Here is a 13,708-nt window from a genome sequence, read left to right as displayed (position 1 = left end):
AAAAATAAAGATGCAAATAAGTGCACGCGCTTCCCAAGATTACACGTTCAGAGCAGTTGGATAATCCACGACCGACCGACGACGTTTTTTTTTTTTTTTTGTTCATGCAGCACGAAATCTAGTATCCTATCGTCTTTGGATACAACCAGACGTGCCGAACGCTGCCGATTTTCTTAGTCGCTGAGCACTGCCCTATTCGATATTTTTTTTTTTTTTTATCCTAATTAGCTTCTGATATTAAAAGAAAAAAAAATCAACAATAATAGAAATTAGTTAATTTACTAATTAATGGATACATCGGTAAGCTCGTCAGGTTAGACGGTGGCGTACACAACAAGTCCTTATAGCTTCGGTGCTAGTAAAGTGAGTGTTAATTGCGTGTAAGTGGGATTGATTAGGCAGAATATATATATCATAACTAGCCTCGTTTGCTTAAACTATCACTCGACAATAGGTATACGTGTGCTCGCGTCGAGGTGTCTCGTGTCCGAGGATCGCGTGTGGAAAGAGAAAAAAAACTTCTGCTTCGAGGAGGATCGGGTGTATTGTCTTGATTACTCGTTGGAATGATTTGACACTGAAGATCGTCCAAAGATTTCATATTTCAGCGGCTCAAGGTAACTATTCCTATACGTATGTTTAACTGTATGTATGAAAACGCGCATTTTTAATTGATAAATGGCATAAATACACGGACCCCAAAGTAATTGGCACATACGATAATAAGAAACAATAAAATAAGTTGCGCGATCGTCGAGCCTCGACAGCAATTTGATCGATCGATGAGCTCAATAGCTCTTGATAGGGATGAGCTGGATTCGATTTCTTTGTTCCCACTTGTTTATCGAAATAAAAAAAAATTATCCTCGCAACTTCGTTAACTGAGCTTGGGAGTAATATTGGTCACTGGGGAAATCGGATGCTCTTATCGCGCGTAAATACCGATCTGTTTCAGTGGCTTTTTGACGATCCAATTTTTCGCTTTCAACTGGCAACGTTTACGCTGCGTAACAATATATTTTTCCATGCATGACTTTCGCGAAGGCTAACATTGTATACACATCGCCCAAATCAGTACTCGTGACAACAAGATAATGATACAATTATAAAAAAAAGCACGCAAATGTCGAATATTTTGCGAGAGTCGAAGATAAAAACAATACGATTTGAGTGTAGGTAGAAAAAGCGCCGGTCTTTGGCATGGACTTTTAATCGAGGAACAAATGGCTACTCTCAGCAACAATACATAACAATAAAGAAAAGTCTATGCAAAGAGATAGAGAGAGAGAGAGAGAGAGAGCCTCATGTGTACACTTGAGTAATATCCTTTGAAAACGCCTGTATGTAATACACTTTGGCGAAAGAAAGACAATATACAGACGATCGATAATCGGCAACTCAAGCCGGCTCGCTGTATATACTACACGCGCGCACTTAGCTCACGTAAGAATACACGTCAGAGAGAGAGAGAGAGAGAGAGAGAGAGAGTGTTTGGTATACATATATATGTACGCGCAAAAGAGCGTATAGGGTAGGGTGTGCAGTGTAACCTAGATAAACTGCGTTACAGGGGCGGGGAGCCGTGTGTATATGGGAGCGCTCTTTGATCGCTCGGGCTCTATTCGGGAAATTGGGGCCGTCCGTGTAGTCGAGATGTGCTCCGCGCGCCGGCACGATGAAAATCGCGGGGTAAATAAAAACACGAGACAAAATGAGGAACAAACGTACACGGCTTACCTATCCGACTTTCCATCACTTTTGCTCTCCGATGCCTTCGGGACGGCTTCTCGCGTGAGCCGGAGTGCATTTTACCGCGGATGCTGATGCCGCCTGTTGTGTTCCTGTTCCTCCGAAATTCAGCAGCGAGACAAAGTCACACCAAAGTACCTATAACTTACCCTTTTGCGCACGCGTGTGTGTGTGTGTGTGCCTGTAAACATCAATACTTTTTATTCCACCGCCTCCTCTCGGGTACTCGTAGTGTTTCATTTTTTTACCGAATCTATATTTAGTTTTACTTTTCGCTCGACTCGTCGCTCGTGTATGCAAATTAATTTTTCATCCGTACCGTTGGACTTTGCTTGTATGAATTTATCATCGAGTGTTTGTTGATGTATCATCGTTATATATTGCGTGCTGAAAAAAAAAAATAATAATAATAACAAATAAAACAAATGAAAGGAAGTGCATACAGCACGGGATTTCCGGGTGGTCTGTGTGTGTGTTGTGTTACTGCTCTTGAGTTATCTTATCAACTTTTCACGATTGGCGAAGCCGATAGACTGGCTCCTCTGTGTGTGTGTGTGTGTGTAATCGCGCTGGCAAGTAAGTACACGCGCTCACGTCACATGCACGGGAGGAGAAGGGGCAAAATAATCCAATTTTGACAACTCGTTTCGTCCTCTAAAATTAAATCAAATTCAAATGTCACTGTCTAAACAATGTCTCTGAGGGCAATTTGCAGTTCCGAATGTATCATATATTTGGTAAAGCATCCTTTTTTTAAAAAAAAAAAAAAAATTATCATCAGCTGTCACTGTTTTTTTTTTTTTTTTGTCCATTCTGTATATATTTTACGTATAATTTATCACAAAAACTTGTGAAATTTACGTGTACTGCGAAAAAAAAAAAACCAAAAATTTTTTTCCTACCAAAAATGAGACACGACAAAAAACAAGATGCACTTGTACATAATTTACTACCCTCCAAACAGAGCCCAAATGCAAACTCGACGAATAAACTAAACTTTAGACTATAAAAATATATACATGTAAAAAAAAAAAAAAAAAAAAAAAACCTACATGAATCGTTTGCAGCATGCGAATATATCTTACCCCGCAGTATGACATATCGCTCCGCTCCTCCCCTACACGTGTTTGATCGGGTTTTAAACTCTCGTAGCTCTTAGCATTACTCGTGTATACACTTGTGACGCTCGGGAAGGTTCGTCACTTCTTTACACGTTTCTTTAGTTTATTCATCGCAAATTGCTTCCATATTATTCTTACCATCGCAATAACTTATGATTAAATTGATTTATCGACTAAAAGTTGAATTGAAAAAAAACAAACTCGTAATGCAAGCCAGTGCGTGCCGGTCGATCGAATGTTGCTACATATATTACTCGAGCGCTTTGTTTCCTTGTAAAGACGAGCTTGTGTGTTGTATCTTTGATGCAGGAACGCGACCCCCGCTTCGCCGAAACGTCAATTCCATGGAAATAGAGGAAAAGACGGAGCAAAGGCCTCAACTGGGCAAACTGTACCGCGTCGCACAGGCGATATCCCTCCGCGTGGAGAGCTTCTATTACAAGTGAGTGCGGTCGGAGACCGGGAGTGCTCGGGTGGCAAAGGATTGAAAAAGCATCCCAACGTGGGCTCCCTCCCCACTTTTTATTATATTTTCCAAGTCTCGGACTCCAGATAGCCAGGCGGCCGAAACGATGGATGCTCGGTTGCTCGATCCTAGTGGTGCTCTGTATCGGCGGGGCCCTGCGCTTCCGCCAGGAAAAAAACCCCCTTAAACTGTGGGTACCCCCGGACTCGGACTTTATCCGCGACACCGAGTGGCTCATGTCGACCTTCCAGGAGGGCGTGAAGATCGAGAGCTTCATATTCACCGCGGACGACGTCCTCGAGCCGCGCGCCCTTCTCCGGCTCAACGAGATCACGGCGCGGCTCATTGACGCGCAGAGCCAAAACTCGCCAAAGATTGCCTGGACGGACGTCTGTTTCAAGTACGCCCATCCATCTACCTTTATTCCCTTTCCCCCCTTTGTGGTCCCTAAAAAGGTCCGTGTATGGTTCCAGAGTTCCTATAGTCACCGGCATTCCCCAGCAGCTCGGGGACCCGGCAAACCCGTACAAGCCGGGCTTCGATCCGGCGGCCCACCTGCCCCCGAAGTTCTACTGCGAGATCATCAACAGCCTGCCGAGTGGCTGCTACCTGCTCAGTATTATGGACATCTGGGAGTTCAACTCGACTCTGATAGGCTCGATGACGAAGGAGGGAATAGTCGACAGGTTCAACGCCGCCAGGGTTAGCCCGACCCTGGGCCATCCCATGAATTTCACCGAACTTTTGGGCGGTGTCACCCGGGACGATAGCGGGAGGATCGTCAAGGCCAGGGCTGTCAAGACGCGGTGGATCGTCCACGTCAACTTCACCGGCGTCGACATGGACCAAACGGGAAACGACGCCGGCACCGCAGACTGGGTAATTGGGCTCTTTTTGTCCCTATACCGTTGTTTTACCCATCTCGCGAATCCCTGTTATTGTTTCCGGAATGGGCGACGCGACCCCGCAGACGACGAGGGACGTGTACGAGTGGGAGGGTTCTTTTCTCCGCGAGCTCGAGGAGGCTCAGGTCGAGCTGAACCAGAGGCGAGAAAAATCCAACGACAGCAGCGATGCGTATTCGGTATACTACGAGGCCGGGCGTAGCTTTGGCGACATAAGCAGCGACAGCATTTTCCACGACATCGACAAACTCGTGCTCGGCATCGTCATCATGTCCATCTACGTGATGCTCATCCTGTCAAAGTTCAACTGGATCGAGTTGCGCGTAAGTCACTTACCCCCCACCCCCCCCTCCTTCAATTGCACACACAAGACGAGGTGAGCTATACTTTTATAATATGATACTTGAAACGCAAGTTCTGGCTGACGTTCGTGGCGATGTTCTGCATAACTGGGGCGTTCATCGTTGCCATCGGCCTGTGCTCCTTGGCTGGGATCCCGTACGGGCCCGTGCACACGTCCCTGCCCTTCATGCTGATGGGCCTCGGCGTCGACGACACCTTCGTGATGATGGCCTCGTGGGAGGAGGTCAACTCGCAACTCAGGCACCTCGGCAAACCCCTACCCGAGCGAGTGGCTCTGGCCCTGAGTCACGCCGGCGCCGCCATATCCGTCACCTCGCTCACCGACGTCGTTGCATTCGTCATCGGCGCCTCGACCGTGAGTTACCAATCGCTACCCTACATAGTACATGTATGACTCCACATATATGGGCAAAAGTATATATACTTAAGCGCGACACCAACAACGATTTCAGATCCTCCCGTCCCTGAACTCGTTCTGCATATACGCGGCCGTGGGCGTTTTGGTGACGTTCGTGCTGCAAGTGACGTTCTTCGTGGCGTTCTTCACCCTGGACTGCGAGCGCGCCGAGAGCAAGCGCAACGGGCTGCTGCCGTGCGTGACCCACCCGAGTTTCGGCTCGCCCACCAAGCGGCCCCACGAGTCCGTCTCGTGGAAGGTGATTGACGCCCTCTACGTGAACGTGGTCCTCACCACGACCGGGAAACTGGCCATTGTGGCCGTCACGGTGGCTCTCGCTGCCCTCGGCGCCGTGGGCTCGACTCGGCTGGAGCAGTGGTTCGATCCCATGTGGTTCCTCCCGAAAGACTCGTACGTATATAAATGTTCGATGTGTCTTGTCGTTCGTTGTCACGGGCGGCGATTTCACGATGGGGATTTTTTTTAGTTATCTCAGCGAGTACCTGGCCGTGAGGGAGAGCGAGTTTCCCAAGGTCGGTTTCGAGGCCAACGTCTTTGTCAGCGACGTGGACTTTGTCAGGCAGTTTCCCAAGATCCTGAACCTCAGCAGGACGATGCAGGCAGCGCCGTTCGCCGAGAGCGTCAAGAACTGGGCCGACGACTTTGTCGAGTTTGTCGAGGCCAACTTCCACAGAGGTATGTTATCGTGGTCTATTGCCACAACTACGCACGTGGGTGTGAAAAAGAAAAAAAAAAAAACAACAAAAAAAAAAAATCACAACCCTCAGATGCGGAAAACGGTACGCTGTCGGAGAGCGAGTTTAGCGTCTACCTGTCCAAGTTCCTGTACAGCCGAGTGGGGGCCAAGTACCGGCGCAACTTTCGCTTCGCCGACGGCAACAACTTGACCTGCGGCGAGCCGGCGCCGAAGCTGCTGATGGCGAGCATAGACTTCAACTTTGTCAAGTTTTCCTCGCCGTACGAGTGGATTCCCGGGATGGACGGCGCGAAGGACACGGTCGCCACGTTTGGTCTGGACAGCGAAGGGGGCTTCGTCACGGTTTGGAGCGAGGTGAGTTTGGCAAAACTTTTTCACGTAATTTTGCATAGTTTTAGCATATGCTATCGTGGGGTAAAGTGCTCGATGAGCTTATTAAAATATGCTTTTAAATGAATGTATCGATGTAGCCGGACCCCAACGTCAAATGTATCGTATTTTTTTCTATAACGTGTAGGTCTTTGCCTCGTGGGTCACGGACAAGGTCATATCCCAGGAGGTAGTGAGGAACTTGATTCTCGCGCTTGTCTGTGTGATGGGCATGACCGCGATCCTCGTGGCCGAGCTCCAGACTTGCTTCTGGATACTGAGCTGCGTCCTGTTGACGCTGCTCGACGTCTGCGGCTTCATGTACTTCTGGGGCATGACCATCGACGTCGTCTCGTGCATAGGTGGGTGTACACATTATATTATGCCTGAAAAAAGAAATGGACCTGCAATATGGTAAAACACGTGTTGTTGAAAAGGTCTCGAGTTGGCGGTGGGCTTGTGCGTGGATTACGCGGCCCACGTGGCGCACGCCTTTCTCAACGTCAGCAGCTCAGGGAATCTCGAGCCACGAGCCGACAGGTCGGCAAGGGCCCTGATCGCCGTGCGCCACATTGGCTCGGCCGTGCTCTTTGGTGCGGGCTCGACCCTGCTGGCCCTGTCGCTGCTTTCGTTATCGCGCGCCTACGTGTTCCGGACCTTTTTCAAGATCTTTCTCCTCGTCATTATCTTCGGGCTCTGGCACGGACTGCTACTGCTGCCAGTGGTCCTCAGTACCATTGGACCGCGAAGTCTGCGCTCGGATGGCCAATACGTACGAACTTTGTGTTTTTTCTTTTTTTCTTTTTTTTTTTTTTTTTTCAAGTTTAAATCAACAAAAGTATACATCACTTTTTTGTTTCTAGGTTCAGGCTGGGGACAAGCAAGTGCAGGTGGAACGAGTGGATGCGGCGGCAGTGCCGCTGAACAAGTGATTTTTTTTAAGTTAATTTTCTTTTTTTTTTTTTTCCATTTATAATATTTATTTGTCGTTTCATAAACATACAAAATTGTTACAACTACATTTATACAAATGCAACGGGTTATCGTCGTTTCGTTGAACGAAGTACGTATTAACTTAAAACAGAGAATCAGAGACATGGACAAATGACAATTGTTTTGTTTTTGCAACGATTAACGAAATAAGAGGAGTTATTAACTTCTTAGGGATGGCGACGTTGACCATCTTCACATACATTTACAATTATATATGAATTTGTATTTGTATTTTGTATTCTAAGATACAAAACAAAGAGTTTCTTTCTTTTTTTTTTTTTCAATTTTTTTTTCCATGCGATATACACAGACATCGACCATCGTTCATTCTTTATACATTATGCATCCAGTTTGTGGATTGTAATCTCACGAGAGCGATTAAAGGAACATGACTAATACGAAAAAATCAAAGGCGACCTATTGTTCAACAGAATTTCAGTAAATATTAAATTTTTTCTCTTTTCGTGGCAAATTGTTGCTCTTGTCAACTAGATTACCTTTTTCTTCATTATTGGCGTATAAAATAATTAGTATACCAAAGAGAAGAAATGTTAATTAAATATTTTTAGTATACTTCGGCACAATCGTAGGTATATATTATGTTTGTCAATTGTTTCGTAAAAATTTATTGTAAAACATTTGTTTTTTGTGCAAGTGAACAACACAAGACACTGTGTAAATGATTGTTAATATACATGAGATTTGTATTTTAAAAGATAACAATGCAACTTTGTACGAAATAAATAAATTGTTATACGAATTAAAAATATTTGAGTAGATTGGTCTAGTGTTATTATTCTCAATGAAGGCAGTGATTGTTTCTGTTCATCAGTTAATTTATTCTCTATCTATAGTGGAACCTTGAAGTTGTTTATTTGTTTGTTTTTTTTTTTTTTTTTTTTTTTTTTTGCAATCATAAGTACAAACTACTGGAATGAATAAAAATTGCACATTAATAGAATTTGCATGGAATACGTTTCGTAATACTAAGTGGTCGCTGTAAATTTGTTTTCTATACCTCTTATTGCTTTTTAAATACTTGTTTTTTAAAAAAATCAGTTTCCATCAATCATAGAGATACTTTTGAAATACAAACTCGTTAAACGATCCCAACAGCCAATCATTGAAATGGAAAACATCGTAATATGTACAACGTTTATAATTAGTTTTTATTTTATTGAACGCGTGGCCACTTACTGCACTGGATATGTACCAGTGGACATACATACACAACAATATCATATTAAAGTCAGTTTATTTTAATTTTTTCTAATTTCCACTGGGGTTTTTTGTTGTGTTTTTTTTTTATTTCCTTACCGGCGAAAAACCATATACATATGCCTATCTAACAGACGTACATCTATACTCGTATTTGTATAAACCACTTCTTAGTATTTATATTTGTTATTTTCCGTATATACAACACACGATATGCATACATATACAACAAAGCTCCCTATTACTCAGGACCAAATACTGCACTTGGTTTTATAGATATTTTTTATCGAATTATCAATATACGGCAGTAATACTTTTTTAATTTAAATTGTTAAAAGTTTTGTGCGTTACAACACTTTGCGTATTATTATTCTTTAGACAGTAAAAAATTGTCTTTGTGAAAATTTTTTTGGAGTTTCATGAATCAACACCGACTCATTATTACAAAACCATGTAATTGTTGTTGTTCTTACGATACTCGACTGTTTTCACACAAATTTGGCTATAATCGTTATTGTTATTAGTCTGTTTTAATTCACGAGTACATTTAATATATCGAAGAAGATGCTGTGCAATGGCGACATTGACTCTAACGTGGACTCGTTTCATTTCGTGTCGTAAAAAGTTTATGCTACATTTATTTTCTTTCTCGTTGATTGTTTTTTCACCCCATGCTTTTCGTTTTCTAATCCGTTGGCTCGTATAAAATTTTCAGCATACAATCATATGCCCAAATATCTACCAGAGGCACTTGGGTTCATTAGTACCATTAAGTTGTTTGGAAAATCCTTGGGACACCGCATCTTTCATTTTATTTTAATTCTCAGTAAATTCTGATTTATACTGACCCTGTCTACCCTTATTTTGTTGATCTTTTTTTTTACTAGTTAATCGGCCCCTTGTTGTGCGAAATTTTCCTTTCAAGCTCATTCTCCGTTAATCGAGTAACGTCTACTACGAGCAGCAACGGAAAATAATGAAAAATAATCGTCAAGTGATCAAGTAATAAAATTGTATGCAATAAAATAAAAAATAAAAAAACGATCAGAAGAGCTGTGAGGGTAAGAGTGTGAGGATTGAGAAAAAAATTAATGAACGTTGGATGAAACATTTTTTTGTTCTTTATATATGAAACAGGACGAAAAAGTGTCTTACAAAAAAAGGAAAATTCATATAAAACGTCGAGTTCCACAATCTGGCAATTGCTAGCAGGTATTTTGTTTTCAGTCTCTCACACGTACGCATATACAACACAGTATTTATTCACGCTCGCACATTAATTTTCTCCTTACTTATGACGACGTACACACATTTAGAAGGAAAAGGAAAAAACGGAATTCGTGTCTTTTCCTTTTATTCATCGACCCTTGTCCTTATCTTTTCACTAAGCATAAATAATAAATACTTTCCGCTGCACATTGAATTGACGCACAGGATATCCAAGTATTTTTGTGGTTGTTTGCGCAGTTGCACTCACTCCATCGCTACTACAGGAATTGGGTGAGCCTTTGAATTTAAAAAAATTCATCATCCGATTCTCACTAGGTACAGAGGAATATACATGTACCCATTAAAAAAAAAAAAAAAAAAAAGTTTGACGTTTGAAAATGAAGGCTAAAAAAATTGTTCTCCTATTCAAATACGAAAGGTATCGTGGAAAAAGGAATTTTTTTTTTTTCGCGTGGATGATGAATTCTTAAAAACCGCCGAGGCCTGCCTCTCTCTTATGTTCTGCGCATTCCTTATCTTATATAGCCAAACAATTATTATATCGCACAGCCAGACACACTACACCAAAAAGTATTTTCGAAATACATCCACAGAGAAATGTCGACGTTTATTTAATGATTATCAATTCAATATCGATTCAATATCAATGTTATTACAATCAGACAATACTCAACAGTAATCGTTTATTTGTATATTTGTATTTCATGTTTATTTGTTTATATATATATTTATATGTATATATATTACAATTATTAATAGTTAAGAGTGACAACAACATGACGACGGAGGCGTTGAAAAGCTGAATATATCTATTTTGTGTGTTTGTGATAAAGGAGCTCTCGGATCATCGAGAGAAAAGTAGGCATGGAATTATTTTTTCTTCGAAATGATAGAAGGGAACATTGGAGGTTTTTTGAGGAGAGATTACAAACTCGTGAGTGGAGACATCATAACAGCGAACATATGACAGTGACATACAACAACAGTACGATGGTGGCGCGTGGAGGGTGATTTTTATATGTATATAATACATGCATGTATATTTTTTTTTTTTTTTTTTTTTTTTTTTTAGGGATGATAAACGACAGTAACAGTAGTGATATCAGATGTCGGTTCTCGAGGACACGTGCGCATGTACACATGCACTTTGAACGTTTCATCGAAGAAGCACAATCGTCCATCGAGGTCGCATACACAATAATGTCTTTTCGTAAAATTTTTTCAACATGATGTATTGCTTTTCATTCGTAAAAATGATTGCTTCACGTATTGCACACGATACACAAATAAATGTAGGTTTGTATTTGCAGATCCGATTAAAAAATGCTCATATTTTTCCTTCATAGGCAAAATATTTTTAAACTAACTTGATAAATTTTTTGCTACATCTCAACACAAATAAATCGCGCGTGCATTGGATGTATGAAAAAAAAAAAAAAAAAAAAAATCATAAGAAACAATTAAATTTGATTGGATGGGACGATCGACTTCTATTGGAGATTCACCCAAGTTTTTCAATAAAAAAAGGCAAAGTAGTGTGAGTCCTTGTTACGGATACTTTAGGAATCAAAGATTGACAGAGGACTGATAAAGGAAGCACGCGAAAAAACACTCAGCACAACCGTCACATCGAGCCGGCCACGCAACCGATCATGGTCCAGATAATTTTACTTGATAATTCCTTTGCTTAATTAGTTTAGATTTATCCTACTAGCTAATACACAGTCTGTTTTTTTTTTTTTTTTTTTTGTTTTTTTTACTTTTCGAAAAAAATGCATCTGGTTTCGCTTTGATACACATACAGATATTCCCTTTCCTCTTGCTCTCAAAGTGTTCCCTTACAATTATTTATTGGCTTTTCGTTCTCCTTTGCTTTTTTTTCCCTTCCCGTCTCCCACGACTCGCGACAATAGCGCTCTGACTTTTCGTTTTATTCGGAATGCTTGATAGACAGTGACTGACTTTGAAAAAAATTTTGAGCCTCGCTCAACTCTTTGAGCAGCTAATGAAAAATCCTAGGATACAATAATGTACAACTGATTCATTTGTACGAAAAAATTCGGCTCTAGATAATTTTCAAAAGTTAGTCCTACCTTGAAAAAAGATAAACGATTTCTTGTCAATTCGTAAACATTTGGGAGAAGAGCGGGAAATGTTGATTCTTAGTATTATTATTATTATTTTTTTTCTATTTTAACGTCGATGATATTTTTTTCTAGCCTAAATATATACATATACACGCATCGCGTCGGCGTAATAAGTGTGTTATATATGTACACATACCATTCATGTATATAATAATGATAATTAATATTAATATTATAGTATTTCCGCATCAATCGGTCGTTCATAGACATTAGCGATTATCGATGACTTATGCAACTATTTTTATTTATTTTCTTATCACGCAACGATCAATTTTTTTTTTCACTTTAATTATTCTTTGTTCATTTGTTTTCGTTTGTTCCATCTTTGTTCGAGCAATTTTCGTGTGGATAAAAATGTAGATTTTAATTCGTAAAAAAAATTTCGTGCCACTTTGATAAATTGAAATCGTTTTGGCAGTGGCTCGTGCTAAAAACACACGTAAAATCGAAAAAAAAAAAAAAAAAATCAATTGATCAGTCTGCTTAATTTACTCCTCTACGCTTGGATCTAGATATTATTCTTTAATACACGACATAAAAAATAAAATGATAAAAAAACCAGTGCGCGATGCTTTCGTTAAGGAAAAATGCTTTACAAAATTTTTTTTTTTACAATAAAAATAATACAAAAATTTACTCCCTCGGAGCGTAAACTCGTAAACTGATGGAAAATGCGCGGCTCTTCGCACGTTACAGTCGTTTCATTTAAAAACTATGGTTTTGCCATCCACAATTATAGGGATCAGGCGCGCCGCGTCAAAAAGAACCCGAGCGCCCGTATACGATCTCGCAGATGATCTCTGGTCGTTGTTGCGTGCGCTCAAAAAACGTGGCTCATTCGTTTTATCAAAAAACAAATATAAATACACACGCACACACGATCCCGAAATGAGATGCTGCATCGCCGTTCCCTCATCGTCGCACGCCTCAATTTGTTGTTGCTTCATTTATAAATCTAAATACAGATGAATGATAAAGATTCGCACTCCAACGCGTATCACTATGTACAAAATTTGCCGCGCACATCGGCGCAGCGCGATTTACACACGGTAGGTATACAAGACCAAGTGGCCGAAAAACTCTTTGTTTTCTCACTCGCGCTCACGACGAAGCGTCCCTGTATTACAGTGGAAAATCCTTACGGCACGGAGTTCACGGCTAAAAAACACGCAGGCACGTCGCTGATTGGTCACGCTGCCACGACACGACGCACACGAGCACATTACGGAATAAAACACCAAATATATGCACTTGGTCGGAGGCGATGGTTTATAAAATGATATATAGAGCGACGACGGCGACGACGACGGGCGCTTATCGGCGACTCGCACTCGGAGTCGTGGGTTCGGCGCGCTTGACGGGCGGTGGCGAGGCAAGGAGATACTGGTGCTCGGCCTCGAGCATGCCCGAGGAGACGTACCAGTAATCGTCGACGGGGACAGCGCCACCGGCTGCAGTGCTGGTGCTGCTGGAGGAACTGCGGCCTAGCGTCGACGTGTTTCTCGTGCCTCAGCAGGGCAGCTCGTTGCGGGCGGGCTTGTTTGAGTGTTTGCCCGTGTAGGCGGGACATCAGGGATTGCCGTCCGCGGCCATTATGTTGTGCACCTGCTCGAGCTTGTACGCCAGCCTCTGCTTCGTCGAGAATTCGTCCTCTTCGAGGGTCACGGTCAATTGCTCGTTGTATTTGCTCGCGTAGGTGTACAACTCGTACAGGGCGCAGTTCGTGTTGAATTCGTTTGCGTGCAGCTGCAAATGGATTTAAAGACAATTTTTTTTTTTTTTTTTTCTTTTTTTTTTTCATTTATCACACAAAAAGATTCTCGTTGACTTACTCTTGATTCTTCTGCGAGCATGGCGTTCATATCTTGATCGGATATGGGTTGCATTAGTTTTATATCCGAATAGTAACGTTCTACCCATTCTTTGTACACTGGAATGTCCTTGGCGTATAGTAATTTGGAACTTGGCGAATCTTTGCCTGTAAAACACAAAAATTAATCACGTTAGATTTTATTCTCGCAAAATTGTTTGA

The 13,708-nt window shown here is 41.7% G+C and overlaps 2 protein-coding genes across 2 annotated transcripts in view; one reads left to right on the top strand and one right to left on the bottom strand.

Moving 5' to 3' along the window:
- Nucleotides 1-299: 299 nt before the first annotated feature.
- On the top strand, nucleotides 300-7,033 carry LOC106642786 (patched domain-containing protein 3). The gene is made up of 13 exons (XM_089591495.1): nucleotides 300-380; nucleotides 455-617; nucleotides 3,180-3,312; nucleotides 3,410-3,736; nucleotides 3,810-4,215; nucleotides 4,307-4,564; nucleotides 4,657-4,959; nucleotides 5,057-5,412; nucleotides 5,489-5,697; nucleotides 5,790-6,073; nucleotides 6,237-6,450; nucleotides 6,526-6,860; nucleotides 6,952-7,033. The coding sequence occupies exons 3-13, from the start codon at nucleotides 3,215-3,217 to the stop codon at nucleotides 7,018-7,020; spliced, it is 2,859 nt and encodes a 952-aa protein (XP_089447621.1). The 5' UTR covers nucleotides 300-380; nucleotides 455-617; nucleotides 3,180-3,214; the 3' UTR covers nucleotides 7,021-7,033.
- A 2,364-nt stretch (nucleotides 7,034-9,397) lies between these two features.
- The window catches only part of PlexA (plexin A), a 200,817-nt gene continuing 196,506 nt past the window's right edge, over nucleotides 9,398-13,708 (bottom strand). The window contains exons 14-15 of the mRNA XM_089591491.1: nucleotides 13,509-13,654; nucleotides 9,398-13,422 (exon numbers count right to left, since the gene is read on the bottom strand). Of these exons, the coding sequence (XP_089447617.1) occupies nucleotides 13,246-13,422; nucleotides 13,509-13,654 (323 nt within the window). The 3' untranslated portion in view covers nucleotides 9,398-13,245. The remainder of the gene's footprint in view (nucleotides 13,423-13,508; nucleotides 13,655-13,708) is intronic.

Source organism: Copidosoma floridanum, unplaced genomic scaffold (genome assembly GCF_036245765.1).
Source record: "Copidosoma floridanum isolate Cflo_tuat_1 unplaced genomic scaffold, Cflo_Japanese_pri ptg000001l, whole genome shotgun sequence".
NCBI lineage: Eukaryota > Metazoa > Arthropoda > Insecta > Hymenoptera > Encyrtidae > Copidosoma > Copidosoma floridanum.
This window is presented reverse-complemented; position numbering and strand designations above follow the sequence as displayed.